General features: G+C 39.0%; 1 protein-coding gene across 4 annotated transcripts in view; it reads right to left on the bottom strand.

Moving 5' to 3' along the window:
- The window catches only part of ARB2A (ARB2 cotranscriptional regulator A), a 226433-nt gene that overhangs the window by 52956 nt on the left and 158080 nt on the right, over positions 1–15397 (bottom strand). For all 4 annotated transcript variants that reach the window (XM_088536388.1, XM_088536389.1, XM_088536391.1 and 1 more), the window contains one exon: positions 13627–13711. In XM_088536388.1, coding sequence (XP_088392514.1) covers positions 13627–13711 — 85 coding nt within the window. The remainder of the gene's footprint in view (positions 1–13626; positions 13712–15397) is intronic.

Below are 15397 nucleotides of genomic sequence, written 5' to 3'. Positions count from 1 at the left end.
ATTTGCAACTTGAGGGCAAGGCGCGAAGAAGGCAAATATGATATAAATTTAACCTCCATGTGTTGCAAATAAATGTATGTGGCAAAGATGAAAAAGAAAAGAATTTTTAAACCAATTTTGTGGCTTGGAGTTTTTCTAATACTTCTTGTTTGTTGTCCAGCAATGAGCACAGATTTGATATAACTGGCATTGCTCTTGATATTGACAACTGTTAAATAATTTGCACAGTTGAAGAATTAAAATGGTAATTATTATTAGCTATTTAATATTACCTATTTAGGACAATTCAAGGGAACAAAAAATGGTGCAGATATGGTGTTCTAGTCCAAAAACACTATTATTTATTCCAGAGACTCATCTGATTGTGGGGCTTTAATGCATACATGCAGGCATGCATCTGCTTTCAAAGCCCAAGAGGAGATGCTGCTCAGGAGGTTTGTGGTAGTCTGCCTAAGTTGAGCAATATAGAGACTAGAACAAACTTCTCCTTAAGCCTACATGTGGGATGCATCAGTGAGAAAAAGCCTCAGTGTTATGGAAGATATCAGTTCAGAGAAGTATACCATTGGTCCCTTCTGGCCAGTTCTAAATCAAAATCAGTGTTTCTAAAAATTATGATTTTTTTTTTATCAAAACAGATATAATGCTCTCCATGAATTTACCATTTTAGACAGCACTATGATGGATAAAGATGAATGAAATCACTGGGCTGGAAGTTGGTGCTTGCCTAGGGCCAGTGACCCTGACCTGATTACATTCAGTCTGATTAAACAAAGAGAAGTCTCAGCCAACAATATATATGCTTGGTGCTTCAAAAGGCTATGTTCTTCAAGGTAAAGAGAAATATGAACAAATTCAATCAAAAGAAGATAACTGAACCAAAATTAATTAAAAATATTCTTAACAAGTTTGTTGGATGACCAAAACCCAAACAAGAGAGCTTTCGTCCCGGTTCAGCAGAAAAGTGAAATCAGTTATTAGATTAAAAAAAAAAAAGTAGAAATAGGTTGTTATCAGTGTAAAAAGATTATATGGAAAGCTAAAACTATCAAAGGACTACTAAGCTATGGCTGGCAGACTTGGTAAAATGAAGTCCTTTCTTTCATAACCAGCAAAAAAACATAGTTCTTAGCAAAGATATATCCCTTTTCAGATGGACTGGGTGAAACTGTAAGTAACAATGTAGAAAAATTCTGAAATAATTCAATATATATTTCTATTCTCTATTTGCAAAAGACGGCAAAGTGTGTGACAAAGTACTTTCTATTTATTTCATTCATTTATATCTACCCAGGGATAAATATTTCTAAATCAGTAGGCTTGCAGAGTTTGCATTCAAGAATCATAAAACAGCTAACTGGCCACTCATATTCATTTTAAATTAACTAAAGAATAGCAGAGAAATTACATAAAAATGAAAAATCCTAATCCAACTTCCAGAAAAGACTAGGTGCATGGTTAGCCTGGCATAAATCTTAGGAAATATAATGGAAAACATAAATTCTTTCCATAGCTACCATGGACGTGGCGAACCAGCTTTTCTTGACTTTTTTATTGTAAGCTTCTTCTCTCCCCAGTAAAAATACTCCCCTTTGGGGGAAACAATCCATATTCACTCAAATTTTGCTTGCAAATCATTTGCTCTAGACTTATTATTTTCAATGCTTGATTGATGCATTTTTAGGGTGTAATACTAAAATAGGACATGATACCCTATCTGAGAGTGTACTAGTATTGATCAGAATGGAAAGATCACTACAGAAGTTTCATGGGCTACGCTTCCAGTTATTTAGCTCAGTATGAGACTTCATTTTCTGTGGGCATCACAGCATTGCTAGCTAAGTGTTGCTTCTGAAACCAAATTCCTTAAACCTTTTTTTTTTGATAGAATCTTTGCTTAAACAGTTGGTCCTGAAGTTGTATGTTTGCAGAAAGGATGATAAGGGTAACTGCTGCCTAATGGTAAAGCTAGTGAAGTTTTGAAGAGGCTGCCCAAAGAGTATGTGATCCTCACAATAAGACTTCTAAAGAACCAATTAGATGGATGACTGCCAGGAAATGACATATGAACATTTGATCTTGCCTTAGGCTGCTGGATGAAGTAGATAAATGCTAAAAATTCCTTTCAGCCTCACAGTTCTACAATATTGAAATCTATTAATGAAGCACTAAGATATAGAAATATAATTAAGTCAAGTGAATGTGACTTAATGGAAAATAAGCCTTAAACAAAGTCAGTTTCACTCTTTAATGAATTGGCAATGCTTTGGTTATAAGGATTGACAGCAAATAGAGTATACTATTTGTGGTCTGACATTTGATGTATTTTTCTGGAATACTCTGAACTAATGAAGACAAGATTTGTAAGGATTTTTGACTTCCTTTACTTTCCAGCACCTGCACCCTGTTCCCCTCAGATTTCTTGTGCAATCTCTGGAACAAGGACACTATACATTTTGAGTTATTCTGGAGCCTGCTCTGTTTGGCTAGTTGTTATTCTCAGGTGCCATGCATAACACCAGAGCCACTCCTCTTTTTCCTTCAACAGAGACATTAAAAAATCACTTCTTCCTCTAGACTGCCAGCCATTTTCACAATATTTGGAGAAATTTAATTATAACTGAAATTTCAAATTAGGAATAAATTATGTTTCATAATTTCAGAAGGGGACAAACGGCACGACTGCAGATTTCTTGTTTACTTGGGGAAGCAGGTTCAAATAATCAATACTACTCAATAATCCTAAGAACTTGCAAACTAAGTAATCTGCAAATGTTGTTGTCATGGAGAAATTTGAAGAAATTACCATTTAATAAAGACATTACTGATAGAGTTCACAGGGGTTGATACCAGTTCTAAGGCTATTCAGCAACCCAGGAAGTAAATATAAATTCCCTGGTGTTAAAAAAATGAAAACATGAGTATGGGCAGACATCTTATTAACAAGGAAGTCATCAACTATTTTTTGTATTTTTAATGTGTGTTCATCTGTTTGTTTTAAATAACTACATGCAACAGTTTGGAACAATACTTCAGAAACAAGATGAAGAGTGGCAGTTCTAAAAAGGGTATCAGAAGATGGTGGTCAAGCTCCTTTATAAGTAGACTCTACAATACAGTGATATAATGTGACAATTGGTTGATAAAACATAAGAAAAGAAATGCAACTCTGTGTGCATTGTGTGGATGAGATAAAGAAAAGTTCATTTTAGATAGGAAAATTAAAGACTAAAGAGGACAAAAAAGTATAAATGTACAAAAATATTTGAAACCTTGAGAAAGTAAATTTCAGTGAGAGTTAAAAAACTCCATCTATGGAGTTTCTCAAAAGAATCTGAGAGGTGACTTAATTTCAGTAAATAATTCACAAGGAGAAAAACTGCATGTATTAAGTGTCTCTAACTTAGTAGAAAAAGGCACAGCAAGAACAAATGGCTAAATCTTAAACTAGGTAATGGCGAACTGGAAGAAAGCTTCTCCTCTTAGAAGTTTGACATATGTCATAGGGAAGCAATGGATTCTCCATCTCTTGAATTCTTCCAGCCAGAGACTGAATGACTTTCTGGAAGACACACTTTAACCAAATGCAAATTATAGATTTCTGTATAAACACAAAATGTTAAGACCTTTAAATAAAAGTGCAAACTAAGTCATTTAAACATCCTTCCTTGCAGAAATATGTGCTTTTATGGGGAAAAAAAAAGTTCTCAATTAGAATGAAACATTTAAAAAAATATACCATACTTGCAAATTTTGATACTAATAGAAAATGCAAGCTGAAATGTGAAAGGTCTTATGGATATTATGTCAATGCGAAGAAAAAAAAAAGTACTAAATTATGGATATTATGTCAATGTGAAGAAAAAAAAAGTACTACATTTTGGATCTTTTTTGGTACTGTTTCATGTGGGCACAAATGATGCGATGGGGAAACTGAGGGATATCAAGAGAGCTTTCAGAACCCTAGGGATGGCCGTCAAAGGTATGGGAGCCCAGGTAGTGTTCTTCTCTATCCTACCAACGAGCGGAATAGACTCAAGGAGGAGAAGGCGAATATGGCAGATTAGCAACTGGCTGCGCCGCTGGGCTTGGCAACAGGGTTTTGGCTTCTATGACCATGGGACTCTGTTTGATGACCACCAGCTAGTGGGGAATGATGGGAACCACCTCAGCAAGAGGGGCACACATCTCTGCCAAAAGGCTGGCCAACCTGGTTAGGAGGGCTTTAAACTAGACAAGAAGGGGGAAGGGGAGTGCCACACAGACACGGCGAACAGTACCGCACAGCCTAGGTCAGATAGCGGGATTATGCTAGTGGGGAAGTGAGGATAGGAAATGATCACAGAGGATCCTCTTCACCCCTCCTGAGGAACCTGCAGGCTTGATTACTTCCCTGAAACTCCTGTACACCAATGTGCGAAGCATGGGGAATAAGCAGGACGAACTGGAGATCTGTGTGCGGTCCCAGCGTCATGATCTCATTGGAATCACAGAGACATGGTGGGATAGCTCACACACCTGGAATGCTGCCATGGAAGGCTATGCGGTCTTAGGAAGGACAGGCTAGGAAGGAGAGGTGGTGGAGTTGCTCTTTATGTGAGAGAGCAACTAGAATGCATGGAGCTCAACCTGGGAGTGGATGATGAGTGAGTTGAGATCTTGTGGGTAAGGATTAGAGGGCAAGCTAATGTGGGAGACACTGTGGTGGGTGTCTGCTACAGGCCACCTGACCAGGACAAGGAGGTTGATGAGGCCACCTATAGTCAGCTGGATGTTGCCTCATGGTCATAGGCCCTGGTTCTCGTGGGGGACTTCAACTACCCCGACATCAACTGGAAGGACAACACAGCCAGGCACAAACAGTCCTAGAGGTTCCTGCAGAGCGTCGATGATAACTTTTTGGTGCAGGTTGTGGAGGAGCCAACAAGGAGAGGTGGGCTACTAGACCTTGTGCTAACAAATAGAGAGGGGCTTGTAGGAAATGTGAAGGTGGGGGGTAGCCTTGGCTGCAGTGACCCTCAGTTGGTGGAGTTCAGGATCCAATGAGGAGGAGGCAGGGCTGTAAGTACCCTTGCAACCATGGACTTCAGGAGGGCCAACTTTAGCTTCTTCAGAGACCTCCTCGGAAGAATCCCATGGGCTAGAGCTCTAGAAGGAAGGGGGGCCCAAGAGAGCTGGTTAGTTTTCAAGCGGCACTTCCTCCACGCCCAGAAACAGTGCATCCCTGTGTGTAGGAAGGGAGGCAGAGGGGGCAGGAGACCTGCATGGATGAGCCGGGAGCTTGTGGCAATGCTCAAGCAGAAGAAGGCAGTGTACAGAATGCGGAAAAAAGGACAGGCCCCCTGGGAGAAATACAGGAACGTAGTCAGGGAATGCAGAGATGCAACAAGGAAAGCTAAGGCATGTCTGGAACGCAATCTGGCAAGGGATGTTAAAAATAACAAGAAAAACTTATTGAAATATATTAACAGCAAAAGGAAGATGAGGGAAAACGTGGGTCCACTGGTGAATGGGATGGGCACCCTGGTTATGAATAACACAGAAAAAGTAGAGTTGCTGAATGCCTTCTTTGCTTCGGTGTTTACCAAGGGCAGCCCTTTAGAGCCCCAGGCCCTAGGGACAAGAGAAGAAGCCTGGTGAGAGGAAGGCTTGCCCTGGGAAGAGGAAGATTGGGTCAGAGAGCACCCAAGGAACCTCGATACCCACAAATCCATGGGCCGTGATGGGATGCACCCCAGAGTGCTGTGGGAGCTGGTGGATGACATAGCTAAGCCGCTCTCCATCATCTTTGAAAGATCCTGGAGAACGGGTGAGGTGCTGGAGGAATGCAAGAAGGCCAATGTCACACCAGTCTTTAAAAAAGGCAAGAAGGAGGACCCAGGCAACTACAGGTCAGTGAGTCTCACCTCTGTCCCTGGAAAAGTGATGGAATGGCTCATACTGGCCATTGTCTCCAGGCACATGGAGGACAAGAAGGTGCTCAGGAGTAGTCAGCATGGATTCGCCAAGGGGAAATCACGCTTGACTAATCTGATAGCCTTCTATGATGGAATGACCACCTGGATAGATGAGGGGAGAGCGGCGGATGTCGTCTATCTCGACTTCACCAAGGCTTTTTACACCGTCCCTCACAACATCCTCCTGGGCAAGCTCTGGAAGTGTGGGATAGATGAGTGGACAGTGAGGTGGATTAGGAACTGTCTGGATGGCAGAGCTCAGAGGGTGGTGATCAGCAGTGCAAAGTCTAGTTGGAGGCTTGTAGCTAGTGGTGTCCCCCAGGGGTCAGTCCTTGGTCCAGTCCTGTTCAGTTTATTCATCAATGACCTGGATGAAGGCACAGAGTGCTCCCTCAGCAAGTTTGCTGATGATACCAAACTGGGAGGAGTAGCCGATACCCCAGAGGGCTGCGCTGCCATCCAGAGGGACCTGGACAGACTGGACAACTGGGTGGTGAAAAACCTCATGCAATTCAACAAGGCCAAGTGCAAGGTCCTGCACCTGGGGAGGAATAACCCCAGACACCAGTACAGGCTGGGGACCGACCTTCTGGAGAGCAGCTCTGCAGAGAAAGACCTGGGTGTCATGGTGGATGAGGAGCTGACCATGAGGCAGCAGTATGTCCTTGTGGCCAAGAAGGCCAATGGGATCCTGGGGTGCATTAAGAAGAGCCTCTCCAGCAGGTCGAGGGAGGTGATCCTGCTCCTCTACTCAGCCCTGGTGAGGCCACATCTGGAGTATTGTGTCCAGTTCTGGGCTCCACAGTACAAGAGGGATGTGGAGTTGCTGGAGAGAGTCCAGCGCAGGGCCACAAGGATGATCAGGGGCCTGGAACATCTGCCCTATGAGGAGAGACTGAGGGAGCTGGGCCTGTTCAGCCTGGAGAAGAGAAGGCTGAGACGGGATCTAATCAGAGTCTATAAATGTCTCAAGGGAGGCAGTGAGGGGGATGGTGCTGGCCTCTTTTCAGTGGTGCCCACCGACAGAACTAGAGGTAATGGCCACAAACTAAAACACCAGAAGTTCCACAGAACTTAAGGAGAAATTTCTTACCAGTGAGGGTGACAGAGCACTGGAACAGGCTGCCCAGAGAGGTTGTGGAGTCTCCTTCTCTGGAGATCTTTCAAACCCGCTTGGACGCAGTCCTGTGCCACGTGCTCTAGGTGACCCTGCGTGTGCAGGGGGGTTGGACTAGACGACCTCTAGAGGTCCCTTCCAAACTTAAGCATTCTATGATTCTATGATCCTATGATAAATGGTATATTTGAGTACAGGTATAATGATTGATAAATAGTTTCTCTAATATCAGTACTTCTTTAAATACATATTAGGTATTTTATTGAACAGTTGATGAAGATGGGTGACTTCCTAAAAAATAACAACTCTACCATATATCAAACACCTGATTACTCATAGAAAGTCATAAAATTGATTTCCCTCACCACTGTAATATCTGGTAATTCAAGTCAGTATTTCCAAATTCACATTTTCATTTTTGAGGCTCTGACATTCTGGAAAAGAACCTGCAAGATATTTCTAGTACTCGTCCTTTCCAAAGCACTGAGCAGGGGGGCTACTCAAAACACGTCATACAAGCCCACAGCCACTTAAGTATTAGACATGAAACAAAAAGCTGCCTGAAACACCTGAAGCTGAGCTGGAGACTAAAGGAGAGCTGCTTTGAAGAATCGGGAGCAGGTAAAAAGCTACTTATCTCCACACTAAGAAGCCGTTAAAGTTGAACTTAGTGCCCATGTATAGCAGCTGCCAAAGCTGCCGCCAAGATCAGCGGACTCTTCAAAGTTTCCATAATAATTTCCCATCCCTAACTGACAACCTAGAGCAGCAAAATTGAATGTATGATCACTCAAGCCAGCATGAGTCCAATCATAAAGCTAAGAAGCAACCTTTACAGATTCCTGCTTTCTTGTTTGTGCTAGTAATGCTACAGGTATCTTAAAACAAATTACTTGGCTATTTTTTCTCCTCAGTAAAAAGCTGTTGTTTACAGAGATACAATAACTTCAGGCCATAACAAGCAAAGAGATTTAAAGTAAATGCTGATTACTTAATCTCCACAAATGACTACTAATTGCAAATATAACTTCTTTTTTAAGGAAATGGGTAAACTGTCTAATTTGCCTTATTGCAGAATATATATGGTTTTGTATTTATTTCTTAAACTACTAAAGTTACTGGATGCCTAACATTGCTCATAAAACACAAATGCCAAAATACGGTACAAAACTCTCTTTATCGAGCTGATTAAAGAGTAAGAAGTCAGAAGCATTGTTAAATGGGACTGAAATGCACCATGGACACAAGTTTGAGTGCTTCATATTGCTTATGACTGCTTCTGCCCTGTTTATTATGAGCAAGATTCATCAGTGTTTAAGAGTGGCAGCTTAGTGAGGTGTAATCAAAGCTGAGGGAAAAAAAATAAAGAGAAAAATAAGTTGGTTCTTTGCTATGGCTGTCACAAGCCTTCCTCATGGAATTAACTCTCAGTACAGACTGTAGCAGTGTGGAGCCCAATTCATCTCACTGGGGATCAGCCTGTTTGAGCCCTGCAGCCTGCACAGCATGAGGTAGGTCTATGGCTCAATGTTGCCTTTTTACAGAAATACAAAATTGAATTTTTCGAGAAGTGGGCAAAAGTCAGCTGCTAAGGAAAGCTAATAAAAATCATCCCTGGAATCTAATGGATAAAATCTTGGTTTCATTGACGGTAGCACATGCTCTGGAGAAAGGGCTTTATCTGACTGTTCTGAATGAGTGTGCACAGGGGTTCGGTTGTGCATTTCCTGCTCTACAGAAAAGCCCTCTGTACCAGCTATGCACTGAGTTGCTTGGATCAGTGCTTTTAAGCAGATCTAACAGTCCAGAATAACTTTACCTAAATTTACTGTAGCCTCATGAAAGGATTATTGATGCTATTCTATTACTTCGCACAAAGCAGCCATCCCAAGAGGACCGTTTAGTACCACACTTCTTGTCTTGATATTAAATCAGACTATGCTGAGGACTCAAAAGCAGCAGGTAACCAGCTTTCCCTGCTTTTCTTTGAGCTCTGCAGAAGCACATTTCTTATTTGTTTGGAACTGCAAGTCTCTTGCACTTATCTCCAAAAGAGCCCCAAGCCCCAAAGTACACAGTATTCTTAACACGCACAGGAGTGGTTTTGGCTATGTTTAAATTGAGAGGCTCACTGGATGACAACCAGGTCCTTGCCAGGGCAAGCTCTGAGAGGCAGAACATTTGCCTTTTGGTGCCATAAATAGATGCTACCTGGGAGCAACACTGGTTTATTTTCCTTTAGTCAGAAAGAGACATACTGAAACAACACAGTACAGCCCAGGGAAAACTGAAGCTGCATCAAGAGGGAGCCAAGTTCAAAGGACTCAATAAGGTAAAGCAGTAAGACGGTCACTTTCTGAACCTCTGTGCAATGTGAAGTGCCGTGTTTCTGTGCTGACAAGTGCAAAGCTTACTGCTTTACCTGATCTGGGTGGACTGCCATTCTTTCCCCTCCACACTCAGGCATCTCATGGATTAACTCAACCCTCCACAACTCTCCAGCATATCACATATATTACGTACAACACAGAAAATTCTCCTTGATCGTACTAAGAAATATAATCTGTCTCTGAATATTGTTCAGATTTAAAAGCCTAAAATTGGTCCACAGGATCTCCAACACGGCTTCTATCTTTCCCTAAAATTAAGTTTGTATTTCTGCAGCCAGTCTGAGTCCAGTTTATTTAGCAACATTATTTTTTGCACTTCTTGTACTATAGACATACAGATATATATATACAAAAAACTAAGCTCTTCCTTGAATAGAGCTTTTCTTGATTACCATGAGTGCTCCATTCCATTGTGTCATCTTGTTTGTCTTTTGATGCTATAATTTCCTTATTTTACAATGTTTTAATTACATCGACTGCAACTGTTTAAAGAATAACTAGTGATTTTGGAGGTCAACTAGAGAGACTTTAAAAGGATTTGATTAGGCAATTCATTTCTTCTAATGCTACAATAGCTTTTTTTATTTGATTATGCAAATAAGCACTGGTGCACTTTTGCAAAATACTGCGAAGTTTAATCTACTCTGCTAAACAAAAAGTTATCATTGGCAGAAATACATGAGCTAAGGAATGTGAACACTAAGGTGCTTCCTGTGAGACACCCTAAGATAACACCACTCAAGAAAAATAAGAATGTGACCACCTGGGAAAATCACCTGTTGTGAAAATTTCAATCACACTGGCTGTACTGGAATTACACTGGAAATTAGAGAGGGCTATGAGCCAGAGAAACAACAGAAGGAATAACCAACCTTGCCCGGGTGAAGATACATAGCCCACGGAGGGTGATTCTTCTCTTCTGGTTGGGAAGAATGAGATAGGCTAACGAGGAGGAGAGCTGTTTGACCAACAGCCTGAACAGCGTTTCCAGATCTGACAGAAGTCATCTGAGCTAGTAGAGACATCTCTAATACTTCATGGGAAGCTTTTTAGGATTACAGACACCATAGAGGATAACTGGGTCAAATGGGACTTTTTTAGAAGATAATCTCTTTTGTGTGATGATAACCTACTACAAGAAGACATTATGCAATGATACTAGCATGTGACCAAATCTTTGAGACATAGGAAAGACCAAGGAGACGGGACCCTTGCAATGCCCCAGATCTATCCAGAAGATACTTAGGCCACAAGATGGATTTACTGGACCTTGCTTTCCCCAAAAATTGTCTCTATAATTATTATTTTTATGCCCACAATGTTTAAATATTGAAGAATATTCATTCCTTTTTTCTAAGTAAATAAGTGAATGAAGTATGGCAAACCTCTGAACTACTTAACAATGTTCTAATCAAATCTTGGACAACTCTGTCTGGAAATGCAAGTTGTTTTTCCAGATTGATGGCTGTTTTTTTTTTCCCTGTAGCACTTTGTAAGGAAAATAAAAGCAAGACACTGTGACATAACCTGAAACATAGTACACAGAGGTTTCCTATAAATCTCAGAATGCAAAATGGCTGAATATCAGACCCTTTATAGAAACACTGGCTTGTGAGGATTGACCAAGAAGCAGTTCTTTTGGAACCTACTTCTCCGTATGAACACAAATAAAAGCTGAGAAATTTTATGCTTTCTACCTAAGAAAGTGAATTGAATCTGCAAAGGATTTATTTAAAAAAATCTCTTATTGCTCTCGCTGCTCACAGTGTTATTCATTTAAATTACAAGGGCAATGCTAATTTGGATTTGGGCAGTTCTGAATAAGCCCAGTTTTTTGTTGGCATGTGAATTTAGGCTTTTTGTGAGTAGGCTGAGGATGGGGGAGAAGTTTGAGATCTAAGATTTCAAGGCCTGCTTGGACACAGTCCTGCGCCACATGCGTGTGCAAGGAGGTTGGACTAGATGATCTCTAAAGGTTCCTTCCAACCTTAAGGATTCTATGATTCTATGCTGCTGGTATGTTAGTGTGGGCTATTTCAGTACTGCAATTCTCAAGAAATAAGTAAAATAAAATCTCCCATATTAGTTACCAATGCTCCTACAGTGAACAACATGTAATCAATTTATTACAAATAGCTATAGCACAGACTTATGCCATTGTTCATATAAAACCTGTAGGAATTAGTCACTTCTTCCTCTGTAATCGTCTTACAAGAGATATCCATATAAGAGATGGATGCAAGAAAAATGAACAATAACATGAGCAAACTGGCAATCCAGCAACAGTCGCACGAAGCTATACTATTTAAAAGTGTTTGCTTATAAATAACCCAAATGATAATATCCAATTCATATTTAAATAATTATCCAAACTCTATTACAGTAACTTCTAAAATACCAGAAATCTGAATCTAGTGGGATTGCATGTGCATTAATTAATAACAGCCAACATCTGCATCTGTTACTGGCTAAAATCCTCCTCTAACTAAATTACATTTTTGCCAGTGACTTCAAGGGAGCTTGGGCTTCTTTTTTTTTTTTGGGCTTTCTTTTTTTTGCCTACTGTGAGCCTTCCTCAATAGAAATGTAATATTCACACTTACTCATACGCCTGTTAAAGTGTTGGTCTGTTTTTTAGGTAACAGATAGGACTTCTTTGTATCATGTTTTCATTATTTTTGTGGGATGGCTACAAAGAAAGACAAGAGAAGCTCCAATGGAAGACTTCCAGCACTGGGAATTTTACTGTAAATACTGATTGTTATCTAAGCCCCCACCTACTTGACCAAATTGAGTTCTGTAATATGTGCTATTGCACAGCAGTCTCACACACACAATTAAAAGTTAATTTTTTTTAAGAATTCTACCACTAAGCAATATTTTTCTTTCAAATTTTAGTAGTCTTCCTAAGGCATCAGAAAGTTGGTATATAAACTTGGAATCTAAGAAACTTTTAGTAATATTTCTTTTCCCAAACCACTTAAGACTGCCATTTCATCAAGTCTGTACAGAACCGATGATATGCATGGTTAAGTCTCAGGACCACAGCACAAATGTGATTACAGGTCTCTGGTCATTGTGAGCTCTCAAATAAAGCACAACTACATTTTCCAAGCCTTAAAAAGTCCTGCTGCAAAATAAACTTCATCTGCAAGGTTAGATCTCATTAACTACCTCACGTATCTAGACAGATACGAATCTCTTGTCAAATCACTTGTCGAATGAACAAGTGCTTCTCAGAGATCAAGGTCAAACAGTGTCTTAGCTTTTAAATTAATATTGTATGGGCAATACGCTCCTCTGAACCTGATTTTCTGGAAAAAAAAAGAAATATGTACAAAAATATGCTACTTATGACTTCTAGGAAATCTAATAAAACATGAAGTTTCAGTAAAAGCTTTCTGTATTTTAGATGACTTTACCATAGAGATTTGAGATTTTCCTGTCACATCAACAGTTACATCTAATTTCTGGGTTGCTAGTAGTGTAATAAACACCAGTGTAATACTAGTGTATTTATTACTATAGGTATAATAAAACATAGTGTATTATTATACACTAACAAAGCGCTCCTCATATAATTTCATGCATCTCAAGATTTTGGATTCACAAATGAAATCCAGTAGCTGAATATTTTGAAAACAACAGACATCTCAACCAAGACTCTTGGATCTGTAAGATCAAGATCTGTAAATATATTGCTACCTAAACTAGATTTATGTTGATCAGAATTGAGGAAAGTGTCTTAATTCATTCACTTGTACCTTTCATTAACATATTTTATTAAAATGTTCTTCTTGTCTAAATCAAGTTAGATATCCCTGATCTACAGAAAGTTAGATATCTATAAATCATGAATTTTCCACTCTTCATGACCTATATATTTTTTCATAAGCTTCTACGTATAATAAGTCATTAATTAACTAAATCCAAAGAGATGAATATAAAATATAAGCAAACTATAAGCAAATAACAGAATTTGAGTCCTAGGAAAAGAGAAAAATAAGGAGTAATATATATAAAATAACAGCATTTAGTCAATGCTTTCAAGCATATTCAGCCACAGAAGGCTCAAAATAAACTGAAAAACAACAGTATTTTTAAATAATCAAGTTACTCATGAGCACACATATATACACTTGTTGCAAATGAAGAGACATACCTGCAGAGACTCGGGGACAGTCTGGCAACATGGACTCTACTGATGTATCTAGTGGTTCTGAGCTAGATACCCAGTTACAACAGTTCTGTAATATTAGACAGACAAATTTCTGGTAAGCCAATATCTTAAAGCAAAAATAAACACAGAGTTTGAAAATAAAAGCAATGATCACACCAAAATACTCAACCTCGCACCTCATTAAAATTGCAGTCCCAATGCAATTTATTGAAATTTATTAGTTTACTGAAAATGAAATTACATTGGCTTATGGATATTACCTGATGCTTAAATATTGTAGTAAAACTGTAATTCATGAAAAAATGTTTTTAAATACCATGTGTTTAAATGCTACTTTGAGCATGGATGAGCTTAAGTAGGTGACTAGACCAATGGGGACACTTCAAGCTAGTGTTCTCTGTTAAATAACTACTTTTACAAATGCTCAGCCTGCTTGCCTGAAAATATTAAGAGGTCATGATTTTCAACATGTTTTGATGGAATATGGTGTGGAGCGAATGGCTGTAAAATTACTGAACAAGAAATTATAACTCAGTGAAAGCAAACAAAACTTTAAGATTAATATCCAAATAACTGCCAGTATGGCTAAGATTAATTGGTATGGACTTTTAAAAATGTAAACATTGATCTTTGAGGAACTATGTTCTGGGAACATTTACATTACCCTTTTGTTCTCAAATCTCTGAATAGGATGAGGTTTTTAAATATTTTACTCTAAATGAACCTACTCACATAAGACCATAAATTGAAGTATTAAATAACACACCTCTAATAAAGCATGTTGAAACTATTCCAAACCTATTGAACTGAAGATGTAATTATAAAGCAAATACATTTTTAATAGGATTGTCACCTGAACTCCAAGATCTACATGTCTTTACTTATTACAAATCTCAATTTTCCCTTTCAGGAAGCCTGATTCACTTCATTAAAGAAAAAAAGAAAATGGTACAACTTTTTTTTTTTTTTAAAGTCTCAATGAATTTTCAGACAGATTTCTAAAAAATCATCCCATCAATCATGATTGTAAAAATAGCCTATTGCTATTCTGGTAAACAAGCATGTATTGTGTATTTGTAGATGCTTGCTGCCCTAGTTGTGCACCATGGAATCCGTCCTCACTGTGGAAAGATCCTTGACTGGTAGATCAAGTGTCTTATTGTATTTCCTTAATTCATTCTGTCTGGAAGAAGATGTCAGCTGTGTTGCAGTGAGGAGAGAATTTCAAAGGCTTCAGTCCCCACCAATAAAGGCCGAGGGATGGCTTTTGAATAGATTTGTCAAGGCAACCCTACTGTTCTGGGACCAGGGAGAGCAGGAACAACATAAAGGAAGGGTTGCTGTCTGAGATTAGAAAGTGAAGTTCACAAAGCATGGCAGATTTTTGTAAGAAACAGCAGATCAATGAAACTATTGAACTAGATGGAGGAAAAAAAATGAAAACAAACACCCTATCCAGCAATGTAACTTTTTAGCAAAAATGGTTAAAATCATACATCTATGTTTCACAAAGGCTTTAAGTTTTAAAGTGGATATACATTTTGTAATTTGCATGTATAATTTTAATTAACAGCTGAATGTGAAATTGCAAATGTAAGATGGTAGAAATTATAAAAGTAGATTTTTTATGAAGTATTACATTCATTTGAAATAAAATTAATATTAACTACTGATAGAATACTACATCAGAGAGCTCGAGATAATACAGAAGATTAGCAGACAATTAACCAGCTTTTATATACAATGTGACACT

The sequence above is a fragment of the Tinamus guttatus genome, unplaced genomic scaffold (assembly GCF_059628265.1).
Source record: "Tinamus guttatus ecotype Peru unplaced genomic scaffold, ASM5962826v1 Tinamus_guttatus_pri_ptg000661l, whole genome shotgun sequence".
Classification (NCBI taxonomy): domain Eukaryota; kingdom Metazoa; phylum Chordata; class Aves; order Tinamiformes; family Tinamidae; genus Tinamus; species Tinamus guttatus.
Note: the sequence above shows the minus strand (reverse complement) of the source record. Positions and strands in the feature narration are given on the sequence as shown.